Source organism: Octodon degus, unplaced genomic scaffold (genome assembly GCF_000260255.1).
Source record: "Octodon degus isolate 3935 unplaced genomic scaffold, OctDeg1.0 scaffold00068, whole genome shotgun sequence".
NCBI classification, from domain to species: Eukaryota; Metazoa; Chordata; class Mammalia; order Rodentia; family Octodontidae; genus Octodon; species Octodon degus.
In genome coordinates this window covers 373,770-389,455 of record NW_004524644.1, presented here as the reverse complement: position 1 = coordinate 389,455, position 15,686 = coordinate 373,770, and the positions used below count along the sequence as shown (strand labels likewise).

Sequence of the window (15,686 nt, the reverse complement as noted above, 5' to 3'; positions counted from 1 at the left end):
TATATATTAAAAAAACTCAGAAGGTGATGTTTGTGAGACTCAAGTCCTTTCCTGCCTGCCCGCAGCACACGCAGCCTGCATCGCGGCGGCCGTGCCGAGGCAGTGATCCTGCCCGCCTCCGCACGCTGTGGAGACCTGTGCCCTGGGAAGGGGAAGAGGCCAGGCTCATTGCAAGTCTTCCCCTGAACCACTGTAAAATGATTGATGATTTTAACTGACACCTAGCCTGAGAAAAGAAACATACATATAAAATATTTTTTACATACTTCTACAGTTTTGTAGAAAATTTGAACTTTTCCAACTTTGTCCTTTTAAGTAAAAAACACAAATATGCTCTTTTTTTTTTTTTTTTTTTTTTTGCGGAACCGGGGATTGAACTCAGATCCATGCATTTGCCAGTCAAGCGCTTATCCTACTGAGCCATCTCCCCAGCCAAAAACCATAAATATAGTATTATTAAGATTGTCCTTCTCTCCCTAAATGTGAAACTAAGGGAGAAGGGCAGCACAAGTGGTGTGCTGGGGGAGTGAAAATGAGCGGACATTTTAAGTGTATATACAAGTCTGCCAAAATGGAAGTCAGCAATCTGTCTAACCAATAAGAAAAGAGAAAGCAGGAACAAGGTTACGAAAAGGGACAGTTTCTATTAAATCACTCTAAATGCTGCCACATACACATTTTATAATTTAGCAAGGTTCTGACCATTAGCAAATTTCTTAGAAAACAGAAAAAAAGTATCAAGTCTAAGCTCACAACAGTTGAATAATTTAGGACAAAACTCTGGCTCTTGGTTTTCTGTTCTTCATTCCTGCTTGCAGAGTGAGGGTTTGCTCTGTCAAAGCCCGAGAGGCACCCTGACTGTGACATACTTCCTTCAGAAAGACCCAGGGACACGGGCTCTGCTGCTCTGAGTGGGCAAAGATTGGGGGATCTCTGGTACTGCTGCAGGCAGAAGACATCTTACAACTTATCAAGCAGCATGCCCCCAACAAGTCTTTTTGACACAATGAGCTGTTATTACCTATGACTCAGAAGGGGAAGACCTGAGCAGTGAGGGAAGACAGGATGGAGGAGCATCGCAGAGCAAAACATGCAGGCTGACTGGAAGACTCATTGGTGGGCAAAGACCTACCCAAGCCAGTTCTAGGATGTTGCGCTGAAATTTCAAATGGATAGTGTTGTGTGGTGCCAGAGGGTATACCGTGTGTCCGCCAGGAGTGTGACCAAATTGGATTATGAGGGGAAGCTCAGCTGACTTAGTTTCCCACGGGCTGTTTTCATTACAGGACTAATAGTGCTAAACTCCTGACATGTAGGATGACCATATAGAGGATCTGTGACAAATTCACAGTTTTGGTCCTGTCTGATCCAGCCAAAATCATACTATTAAGAATTAAGATTAGGATTTGCACCACAGATATGTCTTGACAAAAAATTTGGGAGAATTCAATATGTGCTACTCATTGCAACTTTTAAAAATGACTAAAAATTAATTAAAAAGCCATAATTAGTCAAGATCATCTCCTTTTGGTGGTCCCAAGCATATTTTATTTTCTGTTTGTTACCCATGCTGCACTTCCCCACATTTAACATTGCATATTCACACATGTATAAAGTCATGCAGATGAGTTATTTTACCTTTGCCTGCACCTACATCAGGTAGAAGAATACCAGCTTTGATGAAGGGAAACAGAAATAGGACACTATATAGTTAGATGTAACACATCCATGAGCATGTACAGTGATACAAGAAACACTTATTAAAATGCAAAGGCATGCAAGGAAAATGAGTGTACCATATTAGGTACAGGGGACAAAAATATGTCAGTGTCCCCAGACTTCTCCAATATGTAAATCTACGCGTTATTTAAGGTGCTTTATTCATTACCTAGTATATAGGAAGGCCTAAGGATTTTTTGAACCAAATTTTACATAGAAATGTCAATTTCTTATGCTATGGCTCCTTAAACAATTTATAGTTTAGAGACATGCAAAACCAGAAAATCTCTCAAAATATTTTTGATCATTTTCACTGAATCTCAAATTTTTAGGATGCTTTTTAAAAAAAATTTTTTTTTCTGTATTTAAGACAGGGTCTGCAGGGTCTCATTATGTAGATCCGACTCATAGTGATTCTCCTGTTTACAGCCTCCCAAGTGCTGGGACTTCAGGTGTGCACCACCACACCCAGTCTCAAACTCAGTGTGGGGTCATCTCAGTGTGCCCCATGGGCGGGGCTGGCACAGCATGCTGTGGATCGAGCCCCAGCCACTGCACTCTGCCTAACAGGTACTTTAGTCTGCTGAGCTATCTGGTTAGCCCTTAGGATGCTGTGCTTTTTAAAAGTACGAATACTTAATGGGGTTATTTTGGTTTCTCAGTAACAGATAACATGCCAAAGTACAAAGCTCATTATTCTAACAAAAATAAATGTACTCTTTAAGGACTATTTTGATTTTTTTACTAGAAAACATTAAACAGTACATGGATTAGCAATGATATTTGATGAATTAGGGCCAGAAGCAAAATCACGTAATTATATATTTCTATGTGTTCATACATATATGCATTATATGTGAACAAGTATGTTTATGTATGTATAAGGTTATTCACAGAAAAAATATTGCCTTGAACTTTGAATTCAAGTGTGGTAAATATTACAATTTTTCACCTTTACTCTAATATTTTAGTATAAGTTTTAAAATCTCACATGGAATTACAAAAATATCAGAAAGTCATTCCAATATAAACTAAATAACTGATTCTACTATTATAAAGAAGAAGATATATATAGAATGAGGAATTGCAAATAAGTATTTGTTTAGGTAAGATGAACACTCCATGGTAAGAAGGAAAGAGAAAATACAGTAAAGATTTTTATTTCAGGATACTTATAATTATATGGATTTCGTACATACCCATCTTACCTTCATCCACAGTTGTTATTGCTTCCTCAGTAATTTGACTTCCAGGTCCTACGGATGTTTGGGCATAGAAATAAAACTTATACCGAGTGCTGAAATTTAAATTTTTTACAGTCCAGTGTGTCTTGTTGGCAGGAATTTTTAAATCTATCAGAGGGCCTAATTCATGAGTGCTGTTTACTGTGAATAAGAAATAACAAGTGCATTCTTCATTAATTACAAGAATACAGTAAATATTTGTGTCAACCAAAAACTGACACAAGTGACTTACAATCCTGCTCACTGTTCACTTAATGTAATTTATAACCACATACAGTTCCTATACTGCTTGAATATACAATGCAATATCACACAGCCAGGGGGAACATGTTCTCCATTTGTTTATAAACCAGGGGAATTTTGTGCTTGAACCACAATAGTACTTTTTTCTCTGTTTTCGCAGGTGGAGTCATATACTGTGTTGTTAAATAATTTCAAACATTTCCTTTCATAGTTTTGTGTCAAAAGAACCCACCCATCTTAGCACTTTCTATTTATACATAATGCCCATCTAACTTAATGAAAGGGCCCGCCTAAATCCCAGACCTTCAAAAGTCTGTTCTGTTATACACAGCACTTAATTTTCAGTAGCACATATATTGTTTTTCTTTTCTTTCTTTCTTTCTTTCTTTCTTTCTTTCTTTCTTTCTTTCTTTTTTTTTTTTTTCTTTTTTGGTGGAACCGGGGATTGAACTCAGGCCCTTGTGCTTGCCAGGGAAGCACTTACTCTACTGAGCCATCTCCCCAGCCCCCCTATTGTTTTTCTTTTAAAAAATTTTAAGATCCTTTTGGAATAACATTTGAAGGCATATGAATACATTCTACAGACACAAAGAAGGAACAAGCTTGTGTGTTTTAGCTAACAGTAGTGTTATTTTTTGAACTCTGTATCTCTCTTTCCTTTCTGCCAGTGACTTACTTGGCTGATATTTTAGGGTGTACTCTGTCAAAATGCCGTTTGGGTGGCTCGGGGGATCCCATTCCAGAGTGAGAGAGTCCAGTGTGGGATTCACAATCTTCAAAGAGGAGGGAGCACTGGGGACTTCAATGAGAACATGTAGTTAATCCACAAGTTTCTAAGATATTAAAAATATAGTAAAATGACATATATTGCCTAGTTCATACAATTGATCAAGATTTTGGTTTTCAGCAACTTGCTCTTGACTCCACTGAAAATACATGAATACAAAACTGTGACAGGAACTGGTTTATTCTTGTCTTCTGTCATCATTTCCATTTAAATTCATTAAAAATTGTCCTTTCAAAATACATAATGACTGCCTTTATTTGCACCCAAATTACACACATTTACAGGAGACAATACTTGATTTACAAATAGTGTCTTAGTAGAAGCCAGCTGAGTGCTAAGTGAAACTGCTCTAACCAGACCTTAGAGTGGAAGCAGCTGTGTTCTGGGCCATCAAGCAGATTTCTCCAACAAACCAGGTGTGTGAAAACAGAGAGGACACCCTGCCTGCTGGGCGTTGGGCTCTGGCCAGTTGCCCAGGTGCAGAACCATTTATATCCCAAGAGCTGACAGCTGCCCAGGATCTGGGAGTAAAAGACAAGGGCACAGTGCTGGCAAATGTGAGGCTCTGGAGAGAGCCTCAGGGCGTTAGGTTTTCTGTGGCATGTTGGCGAATTTACCAGAGGCAAGCCTGGTTTTTTATTCACTTCCTCATGAGGGTAACAACCATGGGCAGCTCTTTCTCAGTCACTGCCTACCCTACCATATTCCATGGAAACTCATTAGGAGACCACTGTCCTTTTTCATTCTGGGTAGAAACCAAGAGGTCAACTTGGACTTTCTCTCCATCTCCCTGGCCCCCTCCCTCTGCTCTTTCCATTGTCTCCTGGGATAGTAAATCCTGACAACTCCACCTTCTTAATCCTAAAGGTATCCATTCCTCTGCCTCTCCCTTGCCACTTTGTCTCCTTTGCCTGAACCTGTAATACTTTTGTGTATTCAGACAACCACTTCCTCTCTTCTTTATACTTTAACCCTCTGAGCTGTCCACAAGACCAGTGTGGCCTCACTGATGGAAGCCTATAGTTGAAGGAACCCAACCCTCCAGGCATAAGACTGAGGTCTGGAGCTGGGACACAAGGCTGTTGAGCCACTGCCAACGTCATGAGCCAGCCCATCCTTAATCAGGGGCTAGGACACGCTGTGTTTATGAACTGCTTTCATAAAAAAAGACCCAAGAATTCCACAGAAATGATCTGCCCCATCATCCAGGCTGGATGATGCAAAGTTCAAAATCACGAAAGATAATTTTAGAGCCTTTTACAAATTTCTGTCCTGTTTTCTTTCTAATGTGGAATAAGATGCTATTTAATTTTGTTCCTCCATAGCTAATATTTTTTATGTATATGCTTTAATGATTTTTTTCTTTACAATAAGTTTTGGACAATTTCACTTTTGTGCATCTTGGTATGATTTTATTTAAATTTCTTGTGCAAAAAGGTTCATTTTTCTTGGAAATGCGGTATTATAAGTTGAACTAAATTCAGAAATTTTAAATTTTTAAATATTTATTGCCTACTCTTTTTTACTTTGTGATATAAGTTTCTTGGTTTTGACACAGTGAACTATTATGACTGATCTGTAAATTCTTTCTTCATTTTTATTTTGGACAATTTTTATTGTTATATTCATTTATGTTTGTAAAAATTTATTTTCAATTTGCAATCTATTAAAAAATTAAAATAAAAAAAGAGGAAAAAAATAAAATAAAAATCTCTGTCCTTACCTTATGGTCCCCATTCTCTCACCCATAAGGTTCCTGTGTCTGTTTTACCCAAACTTTTCCACCAGGCTACTGCTGCGTCTTCCCTGCTACCTTCTGTAGCGGCCCTATTGTGCTATAATCACTTTTTTCTTCCCAATCCATTTGGTCAAGGCTGCCAACATTTTAACTCAGCTCAGCACCATAAAAAATCATGAAAGCACACGGGGAAAGAAGTTACAGGGGTCAGCTACCACTTAGAGATATTTTGGTTCCAGGTCTTACATGTTGCAGTTAGGTCTTACACTTTTCAGGTGAGGCCTCTGAGGCATATAGCAGCTACAGAATGAGCGTGCCTTGGGTTAGAAAACTAAAGACTTGAACAAAAAGTTCAGCAGTGGGGACATTTTTTTTTAAGAGCAAGGAAAGGGTGTTTCAGGGCAGCATGTTGGGTTCTCCAGCCTCCAATGTACACTTATGCTACTACATATGAATGACATTTTCCCAGCTTTGTGTATGTTATGTTCCTCTATGGGAAGCTCACACTGGTCTCCCAGAATATACTTCACTGGGAAGGCCCTCCTGTCACGCAGATGCTCCCAGGTCAGGCCATGTGCTCTCGGCTCTCAGAGCCACATCCACTCAGTACCTCCTTCGGGAGTGCTGAAGGCTCTGTCGGGGCTGGCCGGGCCCTCCCCTTTCCCATTGACCACACGGACGTTCAGTGTGTAGTGGCTGAAGGGTTCCAGCCCGGGAAGCATGCCGTGGGTCTTGCTGCCCTGGAAGGTGAGGATCTTCTTCTCAATGTGCCGTCTGTTTCTTTGGGAAGAACTCTGTGCCTTCCAGTAGTAAATCTGGAACAGCAAGAACCGAAGTCAGGGATGCACAAAGGAACACAAAAGATTTCTCAGGTTCACAAATTAAAACGGTCATTTTAAAAAAATAAATAAAATGGTCATTTTCCCAGAAAATTCCCTTGGTGCAATTTAAAAGAAAGCTTGTTGCCAAGGGGTGAATACGGATTCTGAGTAAGAGGATTAGAACCTCACAGATAATGAGGAAGATGACCTGACAAAGCTAGACAACACTACCCTGTTAAAGAAGTGTAAGTAAAATAAATAAGAACCCATATGGTTCTCTCAGAACACAAGGCAAATGGATGACAGCAAAAAGGACTGAAGTCTTGGACATGTGTAAAAGATTCTAAAAACAAAACTATTGCCCAATGTTTAATACATGTTCATGTATAGTACATTATTTAGCTAATTTTAAACACTATAGTGAGGCTTTTCTTCTTATCCCTATGGTAGAAGTGAGCCTCTGGGATTCTCAGCAGCTTTTCTGAAGCTACAGGGGAGCTCCTACTGCATTGCAGGGCTGTTCCACTAAGCCAGTCCATGTCACTTAATTATACATACTTACTTTTTTGTATTAGGCACAGGCTTTAGAGAGATGGAAAAACAAAGTGTTGGTTCACTTTGGTAACAGATCCAGAATTACTGCTTATTCAATTCTCACAAATTCTTAAGAATCTAGAGGTATTTTTCAAGAGAAGCCACCCGTATAGAGAAGCGGCCACTGTTGGGGACCAGTGATGCAGTACTAATGGTGAACCTAGAGAGGTCAGTTAGGAAATTAAGGTAGTGGGTTTGTGCACGTGAGGTGTGGTTCTCTGGCTGCTTGTCAACTGAAGATCTCCAAGAATCAATCTTTCTGTGCTTACCAAAAGCAAAGATAATTGATGTTCACAAAAATGATGCAGTTGGGAATACATGAATATAATCTGTATTATTTATTTATTTTAATGTATTTAGCACAGGGTCTACAGGGTCTCACTACACAGACAGGACTCACAGTGATCCTCCTGTTTTCAGCTTCACAAGTGCTGGGATTACAGATGCACCCCACCATGCCTAGTCTCAATCACAGGCTCAGTGTGCCCCGGGGGTGGGGTTGGCACGGCACACTGAGGACCAAACCCTGAGCCTAGGTCCCTGCATCTGCCTGAGGAGGTACTTTAATCTGCTATCTGACCAGCCCTGTATTATTTTTTAAATGTCCATATTATTATCGGGATAGTTTTGTATGTTCAGCACATGTGGTCCCTATTACTTTAAAGCTAAGCATAATTTGTTATATTTTAGTTCTTTAAAAATTAGTTTTCTTGGGCCCAGGAGATGGCTCAGTGGAATAAGCACTTGCCTGGCAAGCGCAAGGGCCTGAGTTCAATCCCTGGTTCCACAAAAAAAAAAAAAAAAAAAAAAAAAAATTAGTTTTCTTGGGCCAGGAGTAGTTCAGCAGCATAAGTGCCTGCCTGGCAGGCACAAGGTCCCCAAGTTCAATCCCCAGTACCACAAAAATAAATAAATAAATATTAATTTTCCTTATTTTTTACACATACTCCTCAGTTCACAGAATTTTAGATGATCTGTGGAATAAATGGGGAAAACTTTTTTTTCTCTTTTTTCATAATTTTATTGATAAACAAATAGCAATGAGACAGTTTCAAATCAAATCACTAGGACAGTTTCAATAATTAACACACTGCAAACATTCTTCTTAGTGGTTAATTGCTGTACAAGATGCGGACTTGAGATCCTATTTACAACAAATCATTCTATTCATTAAGAGAATGTAACTATATATCTATCCTAACCACTTTGAATACACAGATACAAAATGGACATTCATTTGTATAATCTTTTTTTGCTAAGTTTGTTTTTCATTTTGGATGAGTAAAATTTCAAGTTACCTCTAGCCATGGTCCCTTAGATGTCATCCTGCCTGAGGCAAGAAACAAATGAACTCGATATCAAGAGTTCATCAAGAGAAGCAATAATCATTCCAATCTCATCTAGGGTGTGTGGATGTGTGGCATTTGCTAATGCCCTGTTACTAAGGAAAGAATGTGGTGTGACACCCTTTACTTACCCGGTAGCCTTGCAGGTGACCTCGGATACTTTTCAGAGGCACCGGGTCCCAGTGCACCTCAGCCAAGGTACTGTTCACCACACTCACACGCACATTCCCGGGAGCCACCATAGGGACTGCAGAAAGGAGAGGGAAGCAGAGAAAAGAATCAATGGTACTTTAAATTTCATTCAAACATATCGCTATCCATAGTAATTTTTACTTGAAGCATGTCCCTGCATTCCATTCTATAGATTTTTATTCTATAGATTATTAAATGTCCATGTTATTATCGGGATAGACGCTGTAGAGCTCTCTCTCTCTGTCTCTCTCTCTCTCTCTCTCTCTCTCTCTCTCTCTCTCTCTGTTAACTGTCCCTTTAACTTTATGAGAACACAACTCTTTAAAAAAAACTAATCTCTTTAATATTCAGAACATCTATTCCTTACTTTTTTTGAGGTGCTGGGATTGAAACTAGGACATATACATCCAGGCCAATACTTTATCACTTAGCTACACTCCATCCCTGAATCCTCTCTGTTTCTTGCATGGCATGCTATTTAAAGTCAGATAAATTTACAAAAATAGTTGCTGTTTTCATCCCTTGCAAACTTAAGCACATCTGGAAACAGCCTTGGTTTGCACCCTGGTGGGTTGTCCTGGAGAAAAGGAGAGAGGAAATGACACAAGACACTTACGGTCTTCTCCAGAATGTCCCATCACTACAGCAGGCTCTGGAGCAAACCCCACAACATTCAGGGCCTGAACTTTTATCAGGTAGGGGACAAAGGTTGGTGTGCCGGACACAATATATTTGGATACATTTGCCACAACCACAGATGTCCATTCATCATCTCCATCTTTCTGGCGCCAGCTCACTTTGTACTGGAGATCTGGCCCATTTGATTCGAAACCATTCAAGGGCTAAAGAAAAGCCAAATATCCCAAGGTTATAAAGCACATTGACTATACATCCTTTTACAGAAACAGTAAATCCAATTCCCAGGCCAAAAGAAAGTGAGCCCTGAAACCCTAAAATACATGCTAGCAACCATTTTCTCCAGGGACTTCTTATCTTTTCTCATTTATGATAAGATTCAAAGCTTTTTAGGGATTTACATTTCAAAGGTTGTAAATTACTGCCTTAAAGCAGTGGTTTGAAAGGTTTACCACACAAACCTTTCAAAGTCTGTCTGTGTAGGTAAGGGTGGGTGAGTCTGAGAACATTCTCATTATTTAGATTCTTTTATGCATTCTTGTTTGTGTGATAGTACATCTTGTCCATTTTACTTGGAGACTGAAATTTATGAACTATTTCTTTCCTTATTAAAAAAGTTGGGCTGTTATTCTAACTTCATTGTGCGTGTGTGTCTATGTGTGTGTGTGTATTATAACTACACATACAAATGTGTGCATATAAGTAAGCATGTTGGCTTTAAGATAGATTGGCATTATTGTAGATGCTCTATATGCATTAATCCCTCTCATTGTATGAAGCTGGTTCTATTATTGTTCTCTTCAAGGAGATGCTCAACAAATACTCAACCATTGGCAATCACACTGTAAGTAGCAGAGGTGGGATTTGTATTTATTCTTTTTGGCTCCAGAGATCAAACTTACTACCTACTACCCAATACTCCCTCTTAGATAAAGGTATTTCTTACAGAAATGGGATTTTAATGCAGATATTGTTTTAAAACAACTTTTTCCTAACTCTTAAAAAATAACAGAGTAAAGCTGAAGAGTAGAGCTCACCTTCCAAGTAATCACCAAATTATCAGGTTCTGATCCCAATCCTTCCACAGCTGTGGGATTTTTATCTGGTTCTGGAAGTTAAACAACCACATATGTATAAGCTTTGCTCCTTGACAAAGAATAGAAAACCTTTCCACTTTGCTTCCTATTCCTAGAGTCCTGCTTTACCTGCGGCTTTGGTCTGGTACTGTTCAGAGGCCTCACTGGGCAGGCTCCTCCCAATGCTGTTCTCGGCCATCACCCGGAAGGAGTAGTTCACGTATGGAGACAGCTTCAGCTGGGCTGTGGTCTGTGTTCCAGAAACCTCAGCCTGGTGGTGCCATAGCCCTGCCTCATGCATGGCATCTTCATATTCAATGATGAATTCTGGCCACAATACACAGAACAAACCCAAGACAGCCAATATAGTCAACCAGGGGTAGACTGCTGGTGAGTGATGATTAACAGGATAATCAAGAGCTGCCAAAGACTAATTAGTTTACTTTGAATAAAAATCCCATGAGAGAAGGAAAGGAGAGCAGAGTTGGTGGGAAGAACCCCAGATAGCACAACAGTTCTGAATAGTCTCCTCAGGTCAAGGACGAGCCCCAGGGAAAAGTCTGCCTTTGCTAAGAACACTGCAGTAGGGATGGCTCACTGAAGGCCCCTCGCTGGGTCCAGTTATTAGAATAACCAGGGGGCATGTGGCCTCCTGCACGTACTGCTGGTTCCTCCTAAGGGAAGGTTGTCATTTAATACTCTTTGCCATAGGCTCTCCCTTAATGGTAGACTGATTAATATCTTTGTGTGTGTGTGTGTGTGTGTGTGTGTGTGTGTGTGTGTGTACATATGTATTTGTATAGACAATGTATGAAAGTATGCACAATAACATCATAATACTAATTTTATATCTTTGTCCTGATCTAAAATACAGATTCTATAAAAGCAGAGACTTTTTTATTCTTTTATTTCAGAACAATGTGTAGCATATAATTGGAATCAATAAATATCTGTTCAGTGAATGAGTGAATGAATGAAGGAGGAGAAATGCCTTGAAACCTAATACCATCATGTATGCCACAAGAGTCTCCAAGCATTCTGACCAGGCAGCTCAAGCACATGTGCTCGATTAGCAGGAAGATTCAGCTGTCCTGAGGCAGGATCAGGTAAGAAAGCTCCACCTCTTAAGTCAGAAGTAGGGAAGCATTTGGTTGATTTTATTGGGAATATTTTGCTTCTCTTGGAAGTGCAAACCAGAACACCCATCATTTGGAAATCCTTTTAAGCTTTCACCAGAAGGACAATCTTCCTACAGTCAATACTTCAAGGAAATAATGAATTTCAGGGTTGTGATTGTGCCTGCTCTTTTAGCCAGCTCTTTAATTTTACAATTAAACCTTTGTGTTTACCTTTATTCTAACTTATTAAGCTTTACTAGGGCCCTAATAACCTGGTCTCTAATTTCATTTTATTCTTTAGGACCTAATGTTTATACCCACTTCTGTTACCAAGTTTCAGTTTCTATAGTGGGAACTTTCAGCATTGTTTCTCCTATCCTTTTTTCTCCCAGAAGTAATGAGCAAAATAAATAACTCAAGATACAACTCCCTGTGGCTGTAGAGATAGCTTGACAGTCTAAGCACCTGCTTGGCAAGAGCAAGGACTGAGGTTTGATCACCAGTACCACATGCCCTGCCAGCCACTGGGTATGGGTATGCTGTGCCAGCCACTGAAATTGGGTGTGGTGGTGCACCCCTATAATTTCAGTTCTGGGGAGGCTGAGATAGGAGGATCACTATGAATACAAGTTGCATAGCAAGACCCTGTACCAAACAAACAAACAAACAAAAAGACACATCTCCCTACTTCTTGTAAATAACAATCATTTATTTGCTGAATTAATAACTTTAACCATCAACTAGTGTCTTGTTATAGAAGCTGTAGTCAGAAATCACCATCTCTGAAGACAGACATAAATATTTTTGTTCTACCAGTAATGAAACAGAGACTGATAGTAAATATATTTGCGAGGAGTCAAGGTTACATATTTTAAAATGCTTGAAAAATGGTCTCGGTTTATCAGTAATAAAGCAAATAACACCACATACTTGTAATAGGGCTGTTATTGTCATCTCCTGGGGTCCATGAGAGCTGAACACTCTTTTCCAGTTGATTGGTTAATTCTAAATCAAAAGGAGGATTGGGGACATCTGTAGATCAAGCACAAACATAGTTAATTATCCATTCATAAGAGGTTCATCTTTATGATATTTTCACAGAAGGTACATTTTAAAAACATAGCACACTTAAGGGTCAATGAGCATGCAACAGAAATGAAACGGAAACCAGTGAGGTTGCTGGGAACACACGAGTACACGCAGATAACCCATCAAGGAGTTCTGCTTGCTTTTCAAGAGCAACAAAATCATTTGCAATCAAAACCAGTGAGGCAGACCTGTGTGGTTCATCAGCACTCTCATCATGTCTTAAAACATGGACAATCACAAACATAAAGATAAACCAAAGTCTGATTTCTAATCCATGGGAAACAGAATAGAAAAGGCTGGAAAACAAATACAGGTAAATCAAATGCACTGTTTCAAGAAGATTCAAAAATCCTTTTTGAAACATGCTGAATGATAGATTGTGGGACTCCTGAAGGAAAACGCATATAATATTTAAAATATTATATATGTATATGAGTATATACATATGTGTGTGTGTGTGTGTGTGTGTGTGTGTGTGTGTAGGTAAACCTCAGCATGCGTAGGTGTGTTTACTCTTAGACACCTTTTGGGACACAGGTAACCAGAAGCAGAGCTGCTTCATCAAGAGCTGATTCTGATATGTAGAGTTAACACTCTCCCCTGGGCCTTGGTTTTGGCCTTGCTTCTGAAGTATCTCTGGCTCTTGAGGGACTAGAGGCCAAATAAATACATGAGACCTTCTTTCTCATCAATAATGAAGTAGTTAATGTCTACAAAGGACAGGTTTTCTACATAATAATTACTGATACTATATAACATGTAACTGAGATTATGCCACAAAAGTAGTTATTGTATTTATGTGCTAAATAATACATGTGATGTTTCTAAACAAAAGCTTGTTGGAAATAATTAGTGATTTATTTTCCAGTCACAGAAAAGTCACACCACATTGATGTAACCCTCCTTTTGGTCTTTCTACAAGAGACTTCACTTTTGATAACACACAGGGAGTGAGTTTTTTCTGACATAAACATTACATGTTGTTTTAAACATCAATTTTTTCCTTCCTCATTATGTAAATTTCTTGAAAACAGAGTCCCCCAAAAACATTTTTTAAAACAAATTTTAGTAGAAATAAAATCTAATTAGTGAAATAATCCAAGACATCAATTTTTCATTCTATAATATATCAATGTTGACTTTTGATAAAACACTTTGATACAAGGAGATTGTATCAAAGAGGGACTTTTATCAAATGGGATGACTTAATAATAGCAGATGAAATATTCAGAAACAGCCAGCAATAAACTCAGTAGAAAATTCTAAAGTTACAATGAAGAAATGATTTAGTGCAGTAAATGAGGGATACAACATAACAACTGACAGTATTTTTTCTTAAAGAAATACAATAATCTGATAGAGAAAAGAAAGTAATGTGAAACTGCTTGACAGAAAATAGAGAAAGAAGGCTCATATTAGTTTACCGTAAGTGGGAGCTGGAGTTGGAGTAGGAGCTAGAAAGGACATTAATATAGAGGATTTTAATCAAAATTAGTAAGGGGAAGACACAAGATAGCATAAAAAGACAAAGACTGTACATGATTAAGGTTATAAAATTAAGTCCTGTATTTAGCTCTGATGTATTACTAATAAGCAAGCAATAGCAACTTTGGAATTTTTAAAAACCTTTAATTTCAAATAAAAAGATTATTTTCCCCAATTTTCTTATATAAAAACATTTCTAGTGTACATATATGCCATTTTATCTTAGCCTGACACACAGCATAAGTACACTAAAATTATCGACTCAAAGGCATTTTTTAAAGAAAGTATCTATGTTATAGTTAGGAAACTACAACCAGCAAACATTTAATATTTATTTTGTCTCCTTTCCAGTCTAACACAGGCAAGTTGGATGTGTCATATTTGTTCTTGTTCTTACCAACAACACTGAGTACGGCGCTGGCAGACACAGCATCCAGAGTCGTGTTGGCCACACATGTGTAGGTTCCCCCATCACTGTCTGTCGCATCAGTCACCACCAAGTGGTCCTTGTTGACAGTGAACCTGTGAACAGAACCAGTTCAGAGCAGCCAAAGTGGACATCATGAAAGAAACTGAGCTGATGAAAGAAAAGGACAATATACAGTTCGGCAAAGAGGGATGAAAATCCTGTATAATGCATACACACATATTTAACTTTCATAATAATTCGAGTCATAAAACAATGAGAATGAATGAGACTTGTAGGGTAGGAAGGATATTGAGTATAGTGGTTTTCAACCAGACCACGGAGTCAGAAAAGCTTTCTTAAAGTGACCAAACAAAATATTCTATGATGCTTCATAAATATGCACAATTACTGTGTGTCAATTAAAAAATAAAATAACTTTGTAATAAAAGTCCTTAGGAACATCCTGAGGTGAGATGAGGGCAGCTCTACAGTTACCCTTACTATCTGCTTTGCCACTTTACTACTCATTCAGCTCAGTTTCTATCAAAGTGTGTATTTTTAAATTCTTTTTTGGTACTGGAAATTGAACTCAGGACCTTGCACTTGCCAGGCAGGTACTGTATCACTGAGCTATATCTACAGCCCAGGAAATTATTATTTACTACAGAAAATTTCATTTCAGTTTTTGTCAGTGTGAAGTCTCACAGGAGAAAGTGAATGTAAACAATAGTAACCTGTTTTATCACTAGGAACAGGAAGATTCAGATCAGCAGTTTCCACTGAGAATTTTTCAGGGATTATCTGCAGACATGAAAAATTACTCAGCGGCTCAAAAGACAATGCATGCAGCACCCATGTATAATGTTCATGAAGGCGCATGAATCATAAGCTGTCATCCCAGGTAATTTCTAAGTTACAGCTCAGCTGACTTAACCTGAAAGTCATTTCTTCATACTTCTTTCTCTTCTTTCTCAAATCAGATTTTGCAAATAAGTGGAGACACAGGCCAGGATGCAACTATGGGCACAGAGAGGGGAAGACCACAGAGTATTTGGGGACCATGAACAAATGACCGGGAATCATTAGTCACCACAGATTTAGGTAAGCTGCCAGCAAACCACAGAAACCATTTCTACCAAAATACAAAAAAAAAAAAAAAAAAAAAAAAAAAAAAAAAAGACTATGAGGG

The 15,686-nt window shown here is 38.7% G+C and overlaps 1 protein-coding gene across 10 annotated transcripts in view; it reads right to left on the bottom strand.

Annotated features, from left to right (window-relative positions):
* Nucleotides 1-15,686, bottom strand: part of Nrcam (neuronal cell adhesion molecule) — a 95,026-nt gene that overhangs the window by 24,511 nt on the left and 54,829 nt on the right. For 4 of the 10 annotated variants that reach the window (XM_023719445.1, XM_023719443.1, XM_004634972.2 and 1 more), the window contains 9 exons: nt 14,486-14,610; nt 12,445-12,546; nt 10,526-10,723; nt 10,358-10,428; nt 9,301-9,526; nt 8,624-8,739; nt 6,342-6,546; nt 3,883-4,005; nt 2,919-3,104 (listed from right to left, as the gene is read on the bottom strand). In XM_023719445.1, the coding sequence (XP_023575213.1) occupies nt 2,919-3,104; nt 3,883-4,005; nt 6,342-6,546; nt 8,624-8,739; nt 9,301-9,526; nt 10,358-10,428; nt 10,526-10,723; nt 12,445-12,546; nt 14,486-14,610 (1,352 nt within the window). Of the gene's footprint in view, nt 1-1,638; nt 1,675-2,918; nt 3,105-3,882; nt 4,006-6,341; nt 6,547-8,623; nt 8,740-9,300; nt 9,527-10,357; nt 10,429-10,525; nt 10,724-12,444; nt 12,547-14,485; nt 14,611-15,686 lie in introns of all 10 variants that reach the window. The other 6 variants (XM_023719444.1, XM_023719450.1, XM_004634973.2 and 3 more) reach the window with 4 other exon arrangements.